Here is a 23868-nt window from a genome sequence, read left to right on the forward strand (position 1 = left end):
TCTCCACAGACACGTCGGATGGTAGACAACACGCGGGCTTCGGCAAACAGCGCCCCCCGACGGCGGGCTGTCTCTCCGGGCAGCTGGGGGATTTCCTGGGCGGAAGCAGCGGAGGGGGTTTCCAGTGTGATCAGCCCTGTCCTCCCCGTTGGATCTCTCAACTGGATCCCAGCGACTTCTCTGTCACACAGGACCGACAGAAGCCGGAGAGCCCGCAGAACCCTGAACGTGTATCCGGATCATGAAGAGTCCGCCTGAGGCCCGGAGGCTTCGAGGCAGCGGTAGCGGCAGGTTGACGGTTTGAACCCCGGAGAGCGTCCACAGAGCCGAGAAGCTGCTGAGCTGCGCTGTGGCCTGCGGAGGAGATTCATGTAAGTCACGGAGACAGAAGAACCTCAGCAGAACCTCAGCAGAAGCTGACAGGAACGAGTAGAAACGGAGAACTCGTGAGTTGTGAGCGTTAGCTTTCTGTAACGGAGGGAAATAGAACAGATGCTACAGCTAGCTGTGTGTGTGTGTGTGAGAGAGAGAGAGGGAATGTGTGTGTGTGAGTCAGTGTGTGTGTGAGAGAGAGACCGTCTGTCGGTCTGTGTGTGTGTGTTAAAACTAAGATGATCTTTATTGAACAAACAGCAGAGAAGCACAAAGCTAAAGAAGCTAACAGCGTGTTAGCATTAGCACTGAATGTTTACATCATCTCTGTCAGCAGAAACACCGATACACAATCGGTGAATAATCAATACATGACTGAAGAATACGTCACTGAACTGTTAAAGAACCCGATAATCAAAAGTGAAAGAAGATTCAGTGAGTTATAAAGGAGGAGTGAAACACGTCTGGTTTTTATCCTCTTTGTTTCTCCCGTATTGATCCATCTGTTAAAGCCTTCGACAGCTCGTCATCTGAAGGTTTAAACTCTGGAGGTTCTTCTGGTCATGTTAAAACCTGAACCGTAGAGTCGAGGTTGAATAGTAAAACCAGTCCAGTAGTGACAGGAGCGGAATGAAGAGCCGATCAGACCTCCTGTTGGGTTCTAACAGTAGAACATGAAAGCAGAACTTTGACGCAGAGCTCGTCTGATTTCTTTATTCATTCTTCAGTTTGTAGTTGAAACTGGAGCCGCAGCTTTACCACGATTAATAGTTTCAGTTATTGTTCAATAAAAAACCCAAACGTTTCTTGGTTCCAGATGTGAGTATTTTCTGTCAGTCAACTGAATTTTTAATTTGATGATTAAGTGTTTGATTTAGAAAACTGAAACAAAAATGTTGAGTTTATTGTTGAAGAAGCTGATTGATCACACTGAGCTGCTGATTTTGAAGTGAAATATATAGATTATGTATTGATTTTTGTTCATCAATTGATCTTTTAGTCTATGAAAAAGTGAAAAATGTCCAGTCATGTTTTCAGATGTCTGTTTGGTCCAGAACCCAAAGAGATTCATTTGGCAGACGATGCTCACATCTCAGAAAATCTTCAGTGATTAATCGATTTTTGAAATGATCAGAGATTAATTTTGCTGTCAGTCTACTAATTGCTGCAGGTCAAATTTAATGTTGCAGTTGAGCTCATCTGAACGACTTCATGTGGTGGCTTGAGTAGCAACACATATATACAGTATTTATATCCAGCTGTCATGAATGCAGAGCAGTAGATTACAGTAGTAAAGATATACTTTATATTGTACTCAGACTATATGAGGTACATGTACTGTTAAAGAATGAGTACCAAAGTCCAGTAGCCCATTAAATGTACTTTGTTTGTAGCTTTCTTCTTCCTTGTTAAAAGTCCAGGGTGTAGAATTTGATGATCGTGTAATCAGCCAAAGTGCAGAATTGTTGACTGTTCGGGGGCGGCCATGTTGCTCTGCAATGTTTCTACAACAGTCAACCAAACGCTGTTGGCTGGGCTGTTCAGTTGGTTGCAGTCTGCGGCGTCACCACTAGATGGCAGTAAGTACTGCACACTCAGTATTTGCAGATCAGTCATTAGTTTAATAAACACAAAAATCTGACTCCAGATCATTCAGAGTTTATTTAACTTATGTCGATGAGAGTCACGTCAGCCAGTTGATCTTCTGAATAAATTGAATTTTTCCATGATCTGTTCATCTGGAGATTATTGATTGATCAGTCTGTTTACTGTTTCATTTAAACAAATGAATTCAGAAGTTCTTTCAGCAGCTGATTCAGATTATAGATTATTTTCATTATTGATGAATCTGCTGATTATTTTCTAAGTTAGTCGATTAGGCTATAAAATATCTAAAAAAAAAGAACTTGTCAGAATTTCTTCTTTTGTCCAAACAACAGACAACCGGACAGAAAGACAGGTGGAGAAAAACAGCTGGAGATAGACAGACAGACAGAGGTGAGGGGACAGTGAGACAGCAGGCTGTTGTAGTGCCCTCTGCTGGTATGCCAAATGTTTAAAAAGAACTGAGGAGGATTTTTCGAAACCTTCCAGTTTCTGTAGAGCTCTGTGTGTATCAGCTGTTGTGTTGGAGTGGAAAACCCCCTCAGATGCACGTACTTTCTGTTTCTGACAGCTCACTGTTTTCACCAGCTCTGTCCACACTGGACAGACTGCAGTCCTCTCTCCGACATGTCCAGTACCACCCTGTAGGAAACACAGTCTGGGAAACAACATTGATAGATGACCACCTTCCTGTCAAATCAATCACAAGTTTTCACAGTTTCCAAACCTTGTGTTTCCAGTGGACTCAAAGTTGAATGATTATGTTTTTGCTGAAGGAAGTTTCGAGTTCAGCTGAACTGTGTTGTCTCCTCTGGTGCCTGACTGACTTCAGTAAACAAACTGCTTCTCACTTGGAAATCAGAATCAGCTTTATTGGCCAAGTTTGCATATACAAACAAGGAATTTGAAAATTTTTAAAAATACACTGTATAGAAAAGTATTGGGACAGCTGCCCTTCGCGCCAACAGGGACTTTAATGGCGTCTCATTGTAAACACACAGACAGCTTTGCAGCTCTAACAGCTTCCACTCTTCTGTGAAGGCTTTCCACAACATGTTGGAGTGTTTCTGTGGGAATTTGTGCCCATTCATGCAGTAGAGCATTTGTGAGGTCACACACTGATGTTGGACCAAAAGGCCTGGCTCACAATCTCCGTTCCAGTTCATCCCAAAGGTGTTGGATGGGGTTGAGGTCAGGGCTCTGTGTGGGCCAGTCAAGTTCTTCCACACCAAACTCATCCAACCATGTCTTTATGGAGCTTTGCTTTGTGCACTGGGGCACAGTCATGCTGGAATAGAAAAGGGCCTTCAACAAACTGTTGCCACAAAGTTGGAAGCATAGCATTGTCCAACATGTCTTGGCCACAACCCTGAAAAACAGCTCCATGATTTTTTTTACAGGAATTAATATGTGTGTATTTGTGTTAATGTTGCAGTCAATGGAAAAGCCCCCAGCATCCCCACAGCTGAGCTCTGACAGGAAGTGTCATGTTTCTGGTGTGTGTGTGTGTGTGTGTGTGTGTGTGTGTACAACAACAACTAATTCTGCAGTCAGGCTGAAGGTCAAAGGTCACATGTCTTGGGGCTTTGGAAGTTATTAACATGCTCTCATCAGTTTTCTTCTTCTGGGTGATTTCTTTCAAGTTGAAACTTTAAACTGTATTTCAGTTTTTTTGTTTCCGATATTTAACATTTTTCATCGGCTGTTATGTTTATATGGAAAGTCAGAATTTCTTAGTGAGTGTGTCACACTTCACCTGCTTTCAGTGCTTTTACTTCAGTGGTGTTTGAACACCTTGGGTCCAGCTCAGGTTTCATTTGTTGGATCTTTTCTGTTTGGATTAAATAATCCGGTTTGAAGTACCGATGGCAGCTGGAGAAGAACTCCTGAAAGGAGTTGAAGTGAAGGGAGAAGTGCTGAAAAGAGTACTGAGACTGTCAGTGTCTGAGTATTTTGTGATCACCAGTGTATCAGTCATAGACCACCCTCCTCTTCTGGCCTGCACTGAGCATGTGCAGACTGGGATCAGAACTTAGAGCCAACATCAGTCACATGAGACATTTGTTGTCAATTTGAAGAGACATTTTGAGTCTGGTTCTCGGTTTGTTAGCCTCTGAACTAATTCCACCTCTTCTCTCAGGTCATGTCAGCGGGGAGGAGTGCTGACGGGAGGGAGGTGCAGATTCCCCTCCAGCAGGTGGCGCCCTCCCTGGCCACGCCCCTCTCAGTGGTCCCACCAATCACATCATCCTCTCACCGCCCAGCCAATCCCCGGCCTCCTAGTGACTCCACTACTTCACAAGGTATTCACAAGGCGCTCGAGTCCAGTTAGCAGCCTCCTCCACCGAGTTTGTCTCCCTGCAGTCCCTTAAATTTCCGCTAAATGTTCTTGTGATCTAACTGTGACTCAAGTGAATGTGAAAACCTTCAACTTCATGTGAGAAATAGAGTCACGACTGTGTGTGCGTGTGTCTGTCTGTCCAGGCTGACTGAACTCAGGTGTGTCTCTGTGCCCAGGTATCCCTGCAGGTTTTCTGCCTCTTCACGGAGGATTCAGAGATCACTTTGTAGAAACTCCAGAAGCTAAATACTGCTGTGAGGCCTGCAGGCTGGTCCTGTGTCAACCTCGACAAACTGAATGTGGACATCGCTTCTGTCAAAGCTGCATCAACGACCTCCTCAGGTGGGTCACACAGAGAGACCGAATGAGACAGACAGGTAAACAGAAAGCGATTTCCAGTGTGATTTCCAGGTGTGGGCTATGTCAGCCATTTCCTGAAGTCTTTTACAATTGAATGTCCTTATGACATGGTCACCCGGACAGGTTCAAATAGGCAGCAAACTAAGTCAATTGGACACATGTAGAATATTACCCGTGACGTTAGAGCAGGTGTGGTAGGCTTAACAGTCATCCTCATAAAGAACAACAGCAGTCTGGTATGAAAGCCGGTAACTAAACTATGGCAGTCCTCCTTGTGGTGACAGACGTCCTTCTTTACCTTGAATCTGCCACCTGCATTGGACTCAGTGAACCATCAGACCCCCCTCTCCACCTGTCCTGATGACATGAATGGATTGATGTCAGAACCACACAGCCTGAAAACAGGAGTTCCATGAGGGGTCCTCCTCTTTTTCACAAGGGCCCAGTGCTGTCACACCTCTGCTGTGCTGATCACACCCATCCTGGTTGTCACTGCTCACCTGGCTGACATCGCCTGAAGCTCATGTTGGAACAGACTGCTCCTCCAGATTCACCAAGCGCATGAGTCAACCTGCAAAATGACAAAACTAAAATGCAGTTTAAAAACGAAAACTTGATCAAAATTTCTCTTAGTTCTTATTGACTGGAAAGGGAAAACTAAATATTGTGGTCTGGAATTCTGTGTGCATGTTTTCAAAATGTCAGTTTTCAACAACTGTCTGTTGAGCTCTCGTTGTGTTGATCAAGTCAGATCCCCAGACATACAAATCAAAGTGAAGTGTTTCATATCTTACACTGATGCCATATTATTGCCTTTGGTTGAACTGGACTGACTGAAATGTTCAGTATAACATGATGACTGAGAAAAGATCAGCCATTTGTATTGACTAAAACTGGACTAAAATTGTTTTGACTAAAATACAAGTTAATTTCTCAGATTTTTTTATTCATCTAAACTTGACTAAAACAAACAAAATGGTTGTCTGAATTATCAGTAGTCAGGACATCGGTCGCTGTACCTCTGCTCACACCACACGTCAGCCCTTCCTCACATCCCATTGCAAAAATAAAGTCTGTCTCTTATCTGATCACTTGCACTGTGGCACCATGTTGAGCTCCTGCCCCACATGTTTACCCCACATTATCCTGAATCAGTGACTTCACCTTCTCTCTCCTCCTGCAGTCATCCTAACCCGGTATGTCCAGCTGACAAGGAGCCTCTGTTCATAGACAAGGTGAGTAGAAAGTGATATTGCAACACAAATCAGGTTGTTGTTGATTGATTATTGATCAGTACTGACTGTTTGTTTCAGATATTCAGAGACGTTTGCTGCCATCGGGAGATCATGGCACTGAAAGTTTACTGTCGCAGTGAAGCTAATGGCTGCCAGGAACAGATGAGTCTGCAGCAGATACCTGTAAGAAAATGTTCATGCACTGTTTGACTTCCTAAAACAGAATCTGACTGGCTGTCAGTGTCCTATATAAACACCACAAACCCAGTGAACAGTTTACCTACCATTCTAGAAACATCGAGAACTCCCAGGCATCCCTGTAATGATGATCTGTCTGTCTGTCTCTCACTCGTTTGTTTGAAGGACCACCTGAATGTGTGTCCGTTCTTTGAGGTTCCTTGTCCTTTGGGTAAATGTAAAGAGCGGATGATGAGGAAAGAGATTCCTGACCACCTGAGCTGGAAATGTAAACACAGAGAGACCAGCTGCGAGTACTGCATGACCAAGATGCCTCTGACTGACCTTCAGGTATCTCTTGACATTACTGTTGACCAACCAAGTGGACTAGATGCAGAGGTCTGGGGACTGGCTGCAGAGACGGATGATAAACATAAGTTTGCATCTCTTTTCAGAAACACAAAGAGACGGTGTGTCCAGCGTTCCCAGTGTCGTGTCCAAACCACTGCTCCTTCTCCTCCTTGCCTCGCAGTGAGGTACTGGATCATTGCTGCCGTCTGTGGTTAAGTTTGGTGTTGAACTTGACAGCAGCAGTTTGTATTGATCATAGTGATTAATTTGTTTTGTATTTCAGCTGTCCACTCATCAACATGACTGTCCGAAAGCGCAGGTGAGCTGTCAGTTCCACCGCTACGGCTGCTCCTTCAAGGTAACCCCTTAACCTCTACCTTTGTCTGCTTCTTCTTATGTGTACTGTGTTACTGTGTGTAACATGTGTACTGTACATTTTTTGTGTTCCAGGGTTTGAATCAGGACATGAGACAGCATGAGTCTAGCTTTGCAGCTGAACACCTGAGAATGATGGCTAACAGAAACTCCACGTTAGAGAACAAGGTAACCATAGCAACCAGACAGAGGTAACCACAGCCGAAGGTTCACCTGACTGATCCTTGTTTTACGTCTCCAGGTGGAGGATGTTAAAGGTGAGCTGTTAGAGAGGTACAAGGTGCTTCCTGCTCTCAGCAGTCGTCTGTCTGAACTGGAGAACCAAAATGACGAGCTGAGAGAGAAGAATCGACAGATGGAGCAGAAACTGGCCACCATTCAGGTAACAGTAACATGCAGTGATGCTGCCATCGTTCAGACCCCGAAGGACAAAGTAGACTTAGTACTGACACGTCCAGAGATCCACTGGTAACCGTATTCTACCGTCGACCCGTCTCAGCGTGATGCTTTCACTGTACTAACCTGAGAACTGGTGAAGTTGGCCTCCTGCTCAGTGCTGAAGAGTCCCAGATCATCTGAGTTATTGACAGAACTCAACATGGTGTCAAAGTCAAAGTCAAAGTCAAAGTCAAAGATCTATGTAACAGAGGTTAGCACAGAAAATTGAAATTTCGTTTGACCAGTCTCCAATGTGCAGTAAAAACTAAAAACTAAAACTAAAACTAAACATGTAGGTAAGACAGTGACAATAATTACACACACACACACACACACACACACGCACACACACCCATACACATACACCCAAAACAGGCACACACAGTGTGCAGTAAAAGGACAGCATCCTGGTAAAACTATGTACAATAAAAATACACACACACACACACACACACAGTCATAGCAGCAGAAGTACAGTCAATGGACATACAGGTATGTGCAGTAGTGTAGATGCAGTATGTAAGGTGCAAAGAGTAAAGTGCGAGTGACATGTCATGTCAGGAGTGAAGCCTGTGTGAGCAGACAGTGTTAGGAAAATTAAACTTCAGCTGTTTTTGTATTCAGGTGAACTTTACCTGTAGATATCAAAAGTACTGATGTCTAGAAATAATTAATAATAATCTGAACAAGTACACAAATGAATCCCCCCGTATGTGTAACGGATTGTCCCTCCACCTTTGCATCGCGCAAACGTATGGAGCAACTGAACAGTTTTTCTTCCCCCACCTGGAACCTACACGGAAAGTAGTTGATGACAACTAATCAGTGATTACTGTGTCTGTTGTATTTTATATCGCACATCATTCTCTTATTTTGTGGGTCTGTAGATGCAGCAGGCAGGTTTTGAAAAACCACCAAAAGTTTAAAGCTTTAAAGAGGAGACTGGGACACAAGCAGTGCTACAATGTGGGCAACAATTCATCTCTCTCTTCCTGTAGAAACTAATGAGCTCTCACTCGGAGAAACTCCTGGAGGTGGAGTTGGAGCTTCGTTCTCTCCGTCTGCTGAGAGGTGAGGTGGAGAACCTGAGGGAAACGCTGGAGAATGTCCGGACAAGGCTGAACGCTCTGGAACAAGGGGGACGCAGCGGGTCCGGATCCACAACACATACTCTGGGTCAGAACACACACACACACATTGAGGACTGTTTGAGGAGACTCGTGCGCAGTTAATCAGTGGCTTAATAACGAATTATCACCTCTCTACAGCATCCCTGGAGACTCAGATGAATCAACACGACGGTATGCTGAGTGTCCACGACATCCGATTGGCCGACATGGACCTGCGTTTCCAGGTGCTGGAGACGGCCAGTTACAATGGGACTTTGATCTGGAAGATTCGTGACTACAAGAGACGGAAACAGGAAGCGGTGGCAGCCAAGACGCTGTCGCTGTACTCCCAGCCATTTTACACAGGATACTTTGGGTACAAGATGTGCGCTCGTGTCTACCTGAATGGAGATGGCATGGGCAAGGGGACGCACCTGTCGCTGTTCTTTGTGGTGATGAGGGGCGAGTACGACGCCCTGCTGCCTTGGCCCTTCAAACAGAAGGTACTGGTTGACTACTGACTCCTTAACTGACGGGTTACTGTCTGGTTGTGATCTGCTGATTGGACATCATTGTCATCTGAATGTTCACATAAGTCGTCCACATTGCCACCCACCACCAACTAATTCTTTTCACTTGTTCAAAGACCCACACCCGTGTGGACTTCACTGGTCCCTGTAGGCTGTGTTGAGTTTGAAATTATGTTGAGCAGTGCTGGCTTCTGGTTGATTTCTCAATTGTGTGTTGGATTATGGATAATGCTTTACTTTACTAATGTGTTCAGTCATTTTGAAGCAGTTATATCACTGCAGAAAGTATCGCAGGAAATTTCAGCAGCACATCTTCAATTAATCTGAATGTTCAGATCCCGCAACAGCAGAACAACCACTGAGTCCACGGATAAAACTGATCCACACATCGCAGCTGTCAGGCTTACCTGCTGATGGACCTGTCTGTCTGTCTGTCTGTCTGTCTGTCTGTCTGTCAGGTGACTCTGATGCTGATGGACCAGGGTCCGTCGAGGAAACACTTGGGTGATGCCTTCAAGCCTGATCCGAACAGCAGCAGCTTCAGGCGTCCTGCAGCAGAAATGAACATCGCCTCCGGATGTCCCCTCTTTGTGTCTCAGAGCATCCTGGAGACGGGCAGCTACATTAAAGATGACACCATCTTCATCAAGGTGATGATACACACCTGGCAAGAGCATCCACTGAGTGCATTCAGCTCCACATCCAATAAGAAGACTACTTGGCTACAGAGGTCTGTTAGGTTCACAAATTAATCAATATCTGTGATGACTGATTTGATCTCTAGGTTACCGTGGATACCTCTGACCTCCCTGACCCGTGAGCTTGTGACCCCTCGACCTCTGACCTTGCTGGTCTGTGATCGGCTCACCTGTTAATGCCCAGTAGAGCAAAGGAAGGATCAGTGACAGAGGAGGAGGCTCGTCTACCTGAGAGCGATGCAAACAGAAGAGAAGAAGAGTCAGACAGGAAGCAGCCAATCAGAGTGAACTTTAAAGAGACAGAGACTGGAGGGCGGGTCTTCATCTGTTTGGCTGATGGACTACAGAACAGTGCGTGTGTGTGTGCGTGCGAGGTGGGGAGTGTGTGTGAATGGAACAGTGTTACCATGACATCACCATAGTGATATCACTCAGAGCCAACATGGCTGCCGCAGCGAGAACATTGTTGCTGCTCATTATTGATGCCATGCATCAAGCTTTACTTCCTGTTTATTTCCTGTTTACCAAGGCATGCTGTTAAATCCACTGCAGTCACAGAGGATCTCAGAAAACCAGTGCAGACCTGTTAGTCAGAGTGCAGACCTGTACCTTGTTATTCTAATCTAACTAGCATCATTTGGTCTCATCTCCTGTTTCCAGGTTAGGATTTTATGATTGCAGGTAAATTATTTAAAATCTTCTCAATTTACTTGATTGTTAAACTACACTTAATGTTTCAACTCTATTTCATTTTCTTCATTTGTGTCAGGTCAGATATCAGTTACAGTTTCACCTCTCAGTTAGGAGGAAATTAAGAGACCTCATCCAGTGACTTGGATCTTATGACAGCAGTGGAAACCAGGGGAGTCCCGGTGCAGGTTTCCAGTCAGTCTGCTGGATTTCCTCTGTGGCTTCTGGCTTTTTCAGTGTGGACAGAATTCATCTGACTCATTTGATTCATTTGCACAGTTTGAAAGTTGAAAGTGTGAAAATAAAATATAAAACCACAAATAATTTGTTTATTTGTATTTTATCACAAAATCTGACAAAGCCTGGAGATGATTTTTATTGATTTGTTATTGATTGCTTTGATTGGATGGTGTGACTTTGTGATCACTGACAAATGATTTGAAGGAGTTTATAGCTTTTAGAGCAGTTTAGAGCAAACTCTTAATACGTACTAAAACACATTAAATTCTTGAAAGAAAAAAAATGTTTTCTTGTTGTTTGGTCAGTTTCAATTTTTTTTCATCAACTTAAATTTTGACAGAATCTGACACAAAAAACTTGGCTCTCCAGGTGAATAATGACCCCTACTGTCTGAATGGCTCAGGGGCTCAGTAAGTGCTGGGCTGCACCTATCAGCCAATCCAATAACTGTTCTTTAACAACTAGTTTACAGCATTCCTCAAGCCAAAGTGAATCTTCAAATATTAGACAAGTCGAGAGAGTGAATAGAGAGGAATTTTGACAGAGGGCACTTTGATATATTCATATCTGAAGAAGAGCTGCTTTAATTATGCACATATTTTTACAGAAACTGAATGTGGTGGAAATGTTCAGAGGATTCAGAGGCAGTAATCATCAGCCTTCAGTGGGCAGCCAAGGTTAAACCAGCTGATGCAGTGATGTGTTCACGTTCAGCAGCTGCAATGTGAAGTTTAAAATCAAGACAAACAGCTGGAGCATCTTTGTACTGAGGTCTTTAATCTGCTTCAATCCACAGTAACTAGAAATAGTTCGTTTCTTTTGGGTAGCAGCAAATGTTGGAACAGAGGAAAAGAGGGTGAAAATAAATTGATAAATGATTTTGTTTTCATCTTGGAACGAAATCCAGAATGACGACACTACCGCTAGATATTATTAGTAAAAACTGAAAGTGATATTTTATACAAGATCAGCGCATACCGGACAACTTTACACAACCTTACACCATGAAAAACTCTGTCAGTAAAAGGTAAGGAAACTGTTGACCATGTGTTGACAGGAAGTATAGAAAATCTGTTAGAAACGACAACAGGTTCAACGGTTTCATTTAATATTTAAACACGTTTAATATCCAGAGTATAACAAGTCATGATGCTACACACTGCAGGGGGCGACATTAACTTTTTTTAACATTGGTTTAAAGAAGAAGACGTAGAGGTAGTAGTAGTAGAAGAAGAAGACGAAGAAGAAGAAGACGAACAACAACAGTAGTGTTTGTGTTGACTCCAAACTTTCACAGAAACTTTTGTTCAAACATCGAAACGAGAAGATTTCAACGGTTTCCTCCGCGACCAAATCGAGATTGTTCGGCTGAATTCGGTGAGTTTATTAACCGACGTTGACTTACAACATTTCCGCAGCTGCGCGGCTAATCGTTCGGCTAACAGGCTAACAGTGATTTAAACAGAAGAGAACGGTAAATTAAATCGTGTTCACTGTACGCTTTGAGGTCACACTTACTGTTTGTTTGTGTGTGTGTGTGTGTGTGTGTGTTTCAGAAAGCTCAGCAAAGCACCTTTTATTGTTGAGTGAGAACAAATTTTAACATTTAAAATGGCTGAAAATCAAAAAACACACACAGAGATAAAATGAAAACAGTTCACTCTTAGTGTATGCAGCTGCTGCGTCGTAATTAATTGAAGGATAATAATTACCGCTCTTTTGCAACCGAATAGGCCGTTTTTAGGTCATTCAAATTAAATCACTGTGAAAGCAATGACGAGGTATCGATGTTTCAGCGCCAACCAGCAGGGGGCAGCACGGAGCCGCCGATATCACGTCACTGCGTTACCTCGTGCTGTTTACAAGGTTCATTATTAGAACGTGGACAGCTCATTTTATGTGAATTATTAACGGTGAATACTCTCTGCCGTCTGTGGTCTTCTGGGTGGACAGACAGTTTAATCAGACTCCACTCTAAATGAAGGTAGACGGACAGATATTCAGATATACTTTATTCATTGATACTTGATTGATCCCATAAGGCGAAATTTTTGAGGTGTTTTATGCTTGGGATATACTTTGAGACCACCGCCCTGGCTGTGGCCCACCGCGCCCTGGCTGCCCGTCGGCTCTGTCGTCCTCGTCAGCCTCATAGGACAGATGTGGCGTTTCTGTCAAATGAGGTCAAAGTCGATTTCCTGCATACGTCCTCACATCCTCAATGGAGCGACTGAGAAGCAAGGAAAAGTCACAAGTTAAGGGAACAAGGACATAATGAAGGACATTTAGAGGCCTCTGCAGTTTATCTCATATGTCATCATTATCCCTCCTCCTGCTCTGTGATTGGTCAGCTGGCACCTTTGTGGACGCAGGTCAGTAACAGTTCGTTTATTTGTGTTCTCAGATGAAATGTTTTTGCTGAAGACTTTTCCTCCGAGTCGCCCTGCAGTTGTGCAGCTTCTCCGACTGTTCTCTACCAACTCTTTACCCACTCTCACTCTGTTCACTAAGGTAACATCATAGCACCTGGTGTCTGACTGCACCTGGCAGTTTGTCCGTCATGTCGTCATGTCTCTGTTCATATTTCTACTAGAGGCTCACCTCGCTGATGTTTAACCTGAGGAGAGTCCACTGATCTAAAAGTAGAACAACACTTAGAAAACAGTCGGATCTGAGCTCACTTAAATCCCTAAGGTGAAATCTTGTCTTGTGTACATCATCAGATCCATCTGAAACCATTAATCCCATCCTACAGTTACATCTCAGTTAGCAGCTAACCTGAGATGCTAATGTCTGGTTGTTGTAAAGCGACATGTTGATGAAGACCTGACGTGTTCTTCTGCTGCACAGTAGTGAGGGGAGCAACGTTTAAACGACTCCTCGTGCACATCCCTCATCTTTACGTCTGTCAGAGTTATTTATGAGAAATTCTCTAATTGTGATCACTCATAACTTCTGTGGTCAGCCTTTATTTATTCATTTTTATTACATCATTTACATTATGGATGCTTTCATTTTGCAGTCAGATCAGAATCAGAATTGTCTTTATTGCTATGTAAGTGAAGAGGTTTCACATTACTAGGAATTTGTCTTGGTGATTGGTGCATACATAGAACGTAAGAACGAGTAACATATAATAATAGAAAAAATTAGAATAGAATAGAATAAGGTAAAAATAAAAAAATAAGATAAGTAAAATAAATATGGTTCTGAAGGTAGTACAACAGTGATGTGTACAGAGTGGAAGTAGTGCGAGTAGGTGAGGTAAACAGTGCTAATGGTCAGCAGGTGGATCATGACATGAGCATAGATCAGTGACTGTACTGAAGTAGCCAAAGATGTGTCCACAGGGCCAGTAGTTTTAGTGATGAGGTGAATGTGAGACATCAGTTTTCTAAAAGCTAACTGATGTCTTGTTCTTTATTTGAATTGTCAGTGAAGTGACATAGTTTATATGAATGCTGCCCTCCATGTTGTGCAGTAATTAATACTGACTGTACGTGTCTGTAGGATCCATGTCCTCTGTGCGATGAGGCTAAAGAAATGCTGGAGCCGTTGAGACACCGGGTGAGACAAACATTTCTTCTCTTCAGTGGGACCTGAGCACCACCTGCTGGCCGGCACAGTGTTTTCTTAGTTTGGGATGTAAACACTGAAAACAAATGGGTTGTTATAGAAACAAACCAAAGCAGGAACTGATTCACAGACAGGAAGTTGTCTTCTTCAATGATCTGTTTAATTATCAGGAGGGAACAAACTTGAAAAGTTTCTCAGCCTCTTCTTTGTGAGATGTTTCACTCTGTACAGACTTGACTTTGGAGCAGGAGGCTAAATGGTTCAGTCCAGCTTGGAGAGTTTGAAGTGTGGACTGGTGGCTGGACAGGTGCCAGCATGTCTCCCAGGTGTCCCTACAATGAAGACAATTATCAGAATGCCACCTGGACCTGCAAATACGACAAGCTGATCAGATGATGCTTAAATGTGACTTAGTTGTTTTGAAAAGCTTTTCTGTCTGTCTGTCAGTGGAACATGAGCACCAGGGGGCACACTGCTGAAGAAGAAGAAGCAGAATCGATCACTTACGATCGCCCCACATTACGATTTCTGCCCCGCTTGATCCCGACTTGCTCGGACTTTTCACACACTCAGGCAGCGATAATCCCATGAGATTGATCAACATCTTTGTTGATTTGAAGAGATTTTAATTTTGAAGGCTTATTCTGTGAACAGAATCGATGTTGGGTGGCTCATAGTCAGCAGTAGAGGGAATAAATACATTCATGTTTATAATCTACATGCAAAGCATCATAGCTGTCCTCACAGGCCCGCACTAATGTTGGACTGTTTTGATGCTGAATGGTTGACAAACAAATAAACTTAATTTAACATGTGTGCAGATGTGACAAAAGAGAAAAGAAATACAAGACAACGGGTTTCATTATTGATTAACTGTCAGATATTGAGAGTGGTTTTTTTTTTTTTTGTTTATGTAATTTGAAAAAATAGAGTCTGCTCAGCTGATTTACATACATGAACGTTAATGTCACAGATTGTCCGTACACTCTTTTAGCAGGTTAGGGACTGCATCCAAACTGATATGTGGGTCTGATACAACATTTTAATAAATCAGAATCAGATCTAACAGGAAGTGAGTGTTTCCGTGACTTCCTGTGCAGAATGACGGCTGCTGCAAACTGTCCGACTTGGCCAGAGCTTTTTGTCTCTGCCTGCTGCTGCTTGCTCTCGTCTGCTTTCCGGGCAAGACGCAGTCGAACGAGCCTAAGAACATAGATGTTCTGCTTCACTAACTGTCTGTCTGACTGACCTGTCTCTCCCTCTCTCTACAGTTTGTCTTTCAGCAGGTGGACATCACTCTTCCAGAGAACAACATGTGGTTGGACAGGTACAGGTGGGACATACCTGTGTTCCACCTGAATGGACAGTTTGTGATGAAACATCGAGTGGACATCAACTTGCTGGATAAATTGCTGCAGGACGCTGAGGCACAGAAAATGTGAAAACATGATTTATTTTAAATGTTCCATAATAAACAGAATCAGTAAACATGTCTTCACTCCGTCTTCTTCTTCTGGGACAAACAAATCAGAACAGTCATCTCTGTGATGTGACAACCAATTATATTTATCATCAGCATCTATCAGTCAGGGTCACTGCAGGTCGGGTTGAGGATCACTTGTGATGTCACTGTGATGACAGTCAAGCCAATCTAATCAGGATTAAGTGTGACATGAAGTTTCGTGCAGTGCAACAGAAGAAACTTTACTCATTAGTGTAAATTACGCTTAAAGATAATAAAACAACTAAAGGAGAACAGAAAGTCGAATAACTTTTATTATTCCATCATTTCAGTTGAACATACACAACAGGTTTTATATCTTTGAACCCTGAGTCCTGAGGCTGAGTCACCTGACACTGTGAGCTCATCAATATTTAAACTGCCGGTCATTCAAAGTCTTTAGCTGTCAGCCAATCACAGTCCATCTGCACGGTCTGGTGTAGAGTGTGCTGGTTGTCCTGGAGACATCCGGTGTGTTTTCAGTGTGGTGGTGGCGTATTGATGGCATCCGGCAGAGCTGAAGATGTTCAATTTGCTCTGCAGAGAGCAAAGAAGAAGATCAGCAGCCTGCAGCAGCAGCTGAGCATCCATTCAGAGAAATCTGCCATGTAAGAGTGCACCTGTGTGTCACCTTTACAGCAGCTGGACTGCAGCAGGCGTCGCTGTGGTTACCAAGTCTTCAAGACCAGCTGGCAGCTGATTTCAGGTCGAAATGTCTGACTGACTGACTGGTTTCCTGACCGACTGACCGATTGATGATCTCATATTTAAAATGATACAATATGAATGTAACTAAACCAACAGGTTAAACTGATTATTGATCAGCTGTGAACATGGTCGTTCTGCTGAACTTGAGTGGTGGCCCAGCAGGAAGTCACTCTGTTTACTGGTCTGACTGGAAACTGAACACATTTAACTGGTGTGTGTGTGTGTGTGTGTGTGTGTGTGTGTGTTTGTGTGTGTTTTGTCGTTCTCTTTGAACCAGTAAGTGCTTTCATCAGCAAACCTGCTGTTTTGGTAGATGTTTGAATCCTCCAGATATTCTGTCTTACATAATAAACTGATCCAGGATCAGTCTCTGATCACTTCAGTGAAGCTGTGTTTTGGTTTTCCAGAGAAGCAAGTTCAGAGAGTCCAGTGGAGACCAATCTGTCAACATGGGTACCCAGCAAGGAGCTGAGGGACTCTCTGGTGGACATGTACACAGGTAACATACTATTACCACTACTATTACACATGTACACAGGTAAAATATTACTACACAACAGAAAAACATCAGAAATGTTTTGAACAGGGTTCACTCTGACACCAGAAAATTGTTTGAGACAGTGTGAGGAGAGACTCATAGACTTTAACTGAGTGAGATGAATGATATTGACAGGATGTAACGTACTCCCGGGTTTGTGTTCAGACGAGAGAGAAGGCCTTTGTTTGATCTGTAGTTCATAGCCAAGTGTCAGAGCTACCATGTGTGAAGCTGTTTTTCTCCAATGGACCATCAATTCCATCATATCTGAGAGGAGCTGCAATGAGTAAGTTTGTCCATTAGGTGGAGCTGTGGGTTTTCACACAGCTGCAACATCAGCACTAAACTCACCAGCAACATCCAGAGAGGAGGCCAAAGGTTACAGCATAGACCACAACTGCAGCAGGAAGGCCAGCACCACCACCACCACCAGCACTGCTCCTACTATTACTCCGCCTCTACTGTTACCGCTACTGCTACTACTACTACCTCTGTTACTACTACTAATTATTATCACCACTATTAGTACCACTCCTGCTACTTAATACCACTGCTGCTACTTGAACAGTGTGAACGGTTCAGTTAAACAGGACTGAATGCTTGTCTGTCCTCTGACTGTAATCTGATCATGATCAGATACTCCAACATGGCGTATTGCCTTCTCTGTAATCTCCTGTGTAAATCAGTCTGGAGGACGTTGGTATATTTGGAGTCTGACTTTCTGCTTCATCAAACATGTTTGCAGTGAAACGCCTGAGAGGTTTTATATTAACACAGAGGATGAAACCTGCTGGAGATCAATGACAGCCATGATTAGCAGTTACTAAGGCAACAATCATTTTATTCTCCATCTCCCCCACATACAGGTTAACAGCAGATTTCTAATGGCATAAAGTAACTTGCCTGGAATATGAGTTTAAGTCTGATTAGCTGTACAGTACTTTTTTAGACAGTTGTTTTGGGATTTTTATGAAATGCAGTTTTTTCCTGCCCATTTGATTGTTCAGCTTCATCATTTGGTGACTGAGGGGACTGAAAAGTTTTTGTCCTCACTCTGACTGGATAGTTAATGTTGAATGATTGGGTTTTCAGTGCACTCACTGCTCTGCATTTTACTTCTTTTACTGCCATGTTGCGATTTCATTCAGATATGATCAGTTTCATTTCTGGTGTGTTTAATTAGGCTGTTATTCAGAGTAAAATGTCTGTCTGCCTCTGTCTGTCTCTCCATCTGTCTGTCTTACTCTCAGTGATAATCCATCATCTGTTGGTGTATCTTGCCCAGATCAAACACACCATATGAAACAGTATTCAGTTGTTCAGCCAGACTCACATCACCTCCCATATGTGTCCTTCATTTATTTGTCTGAGTCTCTTCTTCTGTGGTGGCAGTGTTCAGTCCTGTGTTTCCTGTGTCTCACCCCCTGTAGTTCAGCACAGTTAGTATCTATAATACCAAATCTCATCAGAAATCATGAAATGCAGTGTGTGTCACTTTTTAGTGTCCCCTGGAAACACTTACATTGTGTGTTCATTTATGTTTTCTAAATTCTGTCCATGTGTTTTCAAATTGATGATGACATTTTCTTAATTTGCTTGTTTCGCTGCACTGAGCTCTCAGGACCAGGGTACTGATGCCTGCACGGGCCAACACACTGTGAGGAATCACTTATGTGGGTTTTAGTGCACTCGTCTTGTTAACCAGCTGCCTCCAGACTCGTATTCATTTGAAAGTAAAACTGTTTGTCCTGTTAATAAGTTTACTACCTCAGTGGTGCAAAATCCCTCTTTCTCTCTCTCTCTCTCTCTCTCTCTCTCTCCCTCTCCCTTTCTCCCTCTCTCCCTCTCTCCCTCTCTCCCTCTCCCTCCCTCCCTCACACACACACACACACACACAGAGACACACACGCACACACACATTCCTTCACAGACACATGAAACATGAATAGCTGTTACGTCAGTCTGTTCAAATACATCAGTCTGCAGCCCACCCTCATCTAACAATACAGAGTGTGTGTGTGTGTGTGTGTGTGTGCAGGCCACCCACTCTGCAGATTAAACACAGTTCACACGACCATCTCCTCCCTCTCTCTCCTCATTCACTCTCAGCCTCGATCGGCCATTGTCTTCTTCCTCTGTCATTATATTAATCTACTGACCAGTGTGTGTGTGTGTGTGTGTGTGTGTGTTAGGCTTGTGTTGATTGGTGATTGGATCACACATTGATGATTGAAGGAATGAATGATAATTTTAATTTAGAACTAAGACATTTTTCAGATGTTTCTTATGAGGTGGTGTGTTGGTCCGCTGAGTGAGCAATGAGAGGTGGAGCAACAGATGAGAGGTGGAGTGAGCGATGAGAGGTGGAGCGAGGGATGAGAGGTGGAGCGAGGGAGAAAGTGATGAGAGGTGAAGTGACAGATGAGAGGTGGAGCAAGGGAGAGAGTGATGAGAGGTGGAGCAAGGGAGAGAGTGATGAGAGGTGGAGCGAGGGATGAGAGGTGGAGCAAGGGAGAGAGTGATGAGAGATGGAGCGAGGGATGAGAGGTGGAGCAAGGGAGAGAGTGATGAGAGGTGGAGCGAGGGATGAGAGGTGGAGCGAGGGAGAGAGTGATGAGAGGTGGAGCGAGGGAGAGAGTGATGAGAGCTCTTTCAGCTTCTCTCTCTCGTTAGTCTGTAAGCACTGTTTTACTAACTGCAGTACATTCTGCTTTGACCAGCACTCAGTCGAAGAAGGTGAAATAACAAAATTAGTTGTTATGAATATTAATTTCGTTGTGGGTTTCATCTTTTTAGTCAGTCGTTGTAATATCACTGTGCTGTTAAAACATTTGGGCGGTGCGTCTCCACCTCCTCCCACTGTACAATAGTGGAGCCAAAACATCCCAGATACGAGAGCTGCCATCTTGTTCTGGTGATGTCATTTGAAACCAGAGTCTGTGCAGTAGTGATCAGGAGGTGAAACTGCGGTATCACTTTCCCGTTCAAACACCTGACTGAGCCAATCAGGAGCAGCACTCAGCTGTCAGTCATGAAATTTCAGCGCCTTTTTATAGCATCAAATAACTAATTAAAATCAACCAACAGTTTGTAGTGAATCTACCTGAAGACAGGTGTGTGTACTGTGTATACTCTGTGAATAATCTGTGAATACTAGTCTATTAGGTCTGTGTATGTGTTGTTTTCTGTTGAACTAATCAATTAATCACCTAATTGATTTCGCTCTTAACCAAACATTAAGTTGATGAAATGTGTTTTCTGAGGTCAGACCTTTTCTGCTGTGTGTACGTGAATGCTGTACATCAGTATTTACTGTATGTTGGTCTGTATTAATAAGTAGATGTGTGTGCGTGCGTGTGTGTGTGTGTGTGTGTGTCTCCTGGGCTTAATGTCCGTATCTAAATTCATGCGCGTTGGTGTGGCGGCGGCGGCGGTGTGCGGATCACAGGCGGATTGTGCTGGATTTGAGCTGAAGCCTCTTTAATCATCGTAACACCGTCATTAATATTCATGCAGTCAGCTGGAACACCCGACACTCACTGCACCAAACTTTCTGCACAAAATGTATTAAATACAGCTTAAAAAATTAATGGACTTTAGTTTATATTACATGAAGGGGAGGGGGGGGGCAACCTTCCCTGCCTCCCCCCCTCCTCTCCTCATTGGTTCACGTAGATTGGTCCTCTGATTGGCCTTTGTGTTCTCCCTTTTTTCTGCAGATTTTTCCATCTTTGACGAGACTTCAAAGCGAGCGCGAGGCATGAACGGTCATTTAGAAGGATTTAAGCACATTATCACATCTGTAATTGTACATGAATAATAAGAAGAGCCGCCGCGCTCAATTAGCTCTGAGTCCACAAGAAGATCGGGAGGGGGGGGACGACGACAGGAAATGAGAAAAGTTTCAAAGTAAGAACGCTCAAAAAGGAAATTATTCAATAACTGTAATCCAGCAGAAAACAGAACCAGGACCAGGATCAGGACCAGACCATGTTTCACCAATCACAGAAACGGATTCATCGGTTTATTTTTCTCCTGCTGACACATTAACACCAAAACATTTCAGGCCGTTTGCTTCACAAACAATAAATAAAACATAGAAAAGAGTGACAGGCAGAAAATCAGTACCCCAGAACAAAGTACAGTCACAGAATTAAGGGTGACGCAGAGGCAGAATATGGGAACAAGCTAAGATAAATATGAATTTTTAATAGTCAAGACGGATCAGACGGCTGCTTGACCAAACAGGTCAAACGGTTTAGATTTCAGGTATTTCTGGAGTTTCAGCAGCTTTCATGTGTGGAATCAGATCAAATCTGATCAGAAAATCACTCATGATCATTGGTCACTGATGTGCAGCCCTGAGTCAAACGCCAGGGTCACAGACTGGGGAAGCTGTGTAGGAGGTGGATCCTCCCACAGGTAGGCAGGCTGATTGGTGACAGGTGATCGTATGAAAGGTTCAGAGCTTGGAAAGGACGTTCAGGCCATTTCTCTGGTCTGCGTCATTTCTGTCTGTTTGAAGTCTTTTTGAGTTGTTGGGCTTCCTGTTGACAAACTCTTCCCTCTGAAGAGAGACTGAAGAAGAACCACCTGTCTTCAGCCATCCTGGTGAAATTTTAGCGCTGTGTGATCGAGAGCATCCTAACAAACTGTGTCACAGTCTGGTGGTGAAAACTGTCCAACGCATCGCAGGAACTCCACTTCCAGCCATTGAGGGTGTCCAGAAGAAACACTGTCTGCATGAAGCTCGCAGCATTCTTAAGGACTCCTCCCACCCTACCCATAGACTGTTTTCCCTCCTGCCCTCGGGCATGCGCTTCAGGAGCGTCCGGACCAGGACCAGCAGACTGAGGAATAGCTTCTTCCCCAGAACTGTGTCCTTACTGAACTCCTGCTGACCCCTACACCACTTCACACCTCTCACCTCCTCATTCCTCCTCAGACCAAAGACTGTACACCACTACCACTGTACTACTGTACTGTCCTGCACACACACACATTACTACACAATACCACACTAGTTTAGTAACACTAGGTATACTATATTTATGCACTATTTAATGTCCATTTCACCTGTATTTTTGTATAGCATAACTTATCATCTGTACATTTCCTCTTGTAAACTATATTTAATGCACATATCCATCTGTATAATATGTTCATACTACCCAATCTGTAAATTATTGACATAATATACCATGTACGTACTGTTAATTTATTTATTATATCTGCACTTGCTGCTTTTTGCATTTCTGGTGAGACACTAAACTGCATTTTGTTGCCCTGTACCTGTACATGCGCATGACAGTAAAGTTATATCTAATCTATTTTAGTCATTTTTAAATCATTAATTGATTCAAAACATCCTCTGTTAACTGAATGTGTTTGGTGTTTTGGACAAAAGACATTTGGTTTGAACATCCTGCTAGTTTGACTGCTGTTTTCTCAATAAGAGATGATGTTAATCAGGAGATGAATCAGTGATCGATCATTCTTTGTAGCTTAACAAAGACTTTGATTTGTTTTCATCCATTTATTTATTTTTTTATTGGTCTCCATTTTCGGTCTTTTATTGTGAGAAAGTTTGATTCATTTATTTGATTTAAAGAAACAAAATCTGTTTTCATCTTATCAACTGAAATCGACTCTCACACAGTCTGAATGAATTTAATGTCTGCAAGACTCATTAAGACAGCACTGATCTGATCTGTTTACCTGTGTGACACACACACTGTGTTATTTGCTCTGAGTGTCTGACTGATCTGTTTGTATTTTGCTGCTTACTTTTGACTTAACGAACGTTTAACATGATTTCTGCCTTCTTTTTAATTACACCTGAAAATCTCTGCTCTGATTGATGATTTCTTTAACAAGAGCCGTTAACCATCCTTAATGAGACCTTAACGAGATATTAAAGCTGTGTTTGTTCTGTTGATAAGCTGCAAGTATTTAGAAAGCTTGACATGACGACAGGATTACTGCTGGCTAATGATTAATCAGGACAGAGAGAGAGAGAGGGACAGGCAGACAGACAGGTGGTGTGATGCAAACACTCCCTGTGTCACCAGGTAACAGTTTGTCTTTATGTTTTCAGCTAATCCCAAAGTGAACGCAGAGCTTCGACAGCGTCTGCCGTCACCTGCAACTCAACAACTGAACAGCCCTGACAGGTAGATACGACCTGCGTCACAGTGTGTGCCGTTTGGTAATGCTGCAGTATGACTGTTTGTCCTGAGGGGGCGCTACAGGAAAGGTCATTAAAGCATGAAGGGTTCACCCTGTGAGGAGCAGGAAGGAGAACAGCATTCGTTTGTTCTATGTGAGGATAACTGATGTTGTTTCTGATGTGGTTTACAGACCTGGGATCTGTCTGAATCTGGACCATACTGACTGGCCTCAGGGTAAGATCCAACGCTGACTTTTGTTGTATTTTCACTGTTTTTGGCATTAAATCGGACAGGAGGAATGCAGTTGTTGTTCTTGGTGTCTTGTAAGAACTTGTGGAGTCAGTGAAGGCAGCTCAGCTGATACCAACAATGTGTTACAGTAGTCCAGGCAGGAAAAAATAAAAGCACAGGTTATCTTACATACCTTTATTATCTTAAAGCAGTAGGAGACAGGAATGATTTGACTGAAACAAACAGGACAAGATTACTCCAAGATCTCTGCCAGCCAGCTTAATCATTGTAATGACCAAACTGCTGGAATGTGTTTGTGTGAATGTGTTTGACCAGACTTCAGATTTATCATCATTCAGTTTTAGAAACACAACAGGCGCCAACATTTCACATGTCATTTCCTGTACTGGAACTACAGCAGAGAAACTCAAAGCTCCGTATCGCCTGCACAACCGTGAGGAGCAGCAGAGGACCCAGAATGGACCCTTGAGGGACATCACATTTATATTTAGGTTTAACATCTGATAAGGTTCTGTTGAAGACATATGAAGGTTGTAGTGAAGGCAGTTATCTTGACACCAACCCTGTTTACTAAACAGTGCAGGAAGATGCCGTGATCAGCA

The 23868-nt window shown here is 43.3% G+C and overlaps 2 protein-coding genes across 8 annotated transcripts in view; both read left to right on the top strand.

The window, feature by feature from the left end:
- The first annotated feature begins 43 nt into the window (after positions 1 to 43).
- Positions 44 to 10605, top strand: traf3 (TNF receptor-associated factor 3). 5 transcript variants are annotated; one of them, XM_046413922.1, is made up of 15 exons: positions 44 to 446; positions 2313 to 2370; positions 4118 to 4280; positions 4495 to 4660; positions 5862 to 5913; positions 5992 to 6096; positions 6277 to 6441; positions 6546 to 6626; positions 6725 to 6799; positions 6892 to 6984; positions 7058 to 7198; positions 8253 to 8430; positions 8523 to 8866; positions 9352 to 9543; positions 9678 to 10605. In XM_046413922.1, exons 3-15 carry the CDS (start codon positions 4121 to 4123, stop codon positions 9711 to 9713), a joined length of 1788 nt encoding a protein of 595 aa, XP_046269878.1. In that variant the 5' UTR covers positions 44 to 446; positions 2313 to 2370; positions 4118 to 4120; the 3' UTR covers positions 9714 to 10605. The 5 variants fall into 5 exon arrangements, 4 of the variants coding, with proteins under 4 accessions (XP_046269878.1, XP_046269876.1, XP_046269877.1 ...); XM_046413920.1 differs by having other exon boundaries at positions 44 to 371; XR_006845512.1 differs by lacking the exon at positions 2313 to 2370 and having other exon boundaries at positions 46 to 371; positions 9678 to 10272; positions 10361 to 10605.
- Positions 10606 to 11740: 1135 nt separating this feature from the next.
- The window catches only part of mipol1 (mirror-image polydactyly 1), a 37157-nt gene continuing 25029 nt past the window's right edge, over positions 11741 to 23868 (top strand). For 2 of the 3 annotated variants that reach the window (XM_046413924.1, XM_046413926.1), the window contains exons 1-4: positions 11741 to 11898; positions 16714 to 16805; positions 22942 to 23017; positions 23205 to 23248. In XM_046413924.1, coding sequence (XP_046269880.1) covers positions 16796 to 16805; positions 22942 to 23017; positions 23205 to 23248 — 130 coding nt within the window. In that variant the 5' untranslated portion in view covers positions 11741 to 11898; positions 16714 to 16795. Of the gene's footprint in view, positions 11899 to 15541; positions 16183 to 16707; positions 16806 to 22941; positions 23018 to 23204; positions 23249 to 23868 lie in introns of those variants that run through there. The other variant, XM_046413927.1, reaches the window with a different exon arrangement.

This window comes from Scatophagus argus, chromosome 15 (assembly GCF_020382885.2).
Source record: "Scatophagus argus isolate fScaArg1 chromosome 15, fScaArg1.pri, whole genome shotgun sequence".
Classification (NCBI taxonomy): domain Eukaryota; kingdom Metazoa; phylum Chordata; class Actinopteri; family Scatophagidae; genus Scatophagus; species Scatophagus argus.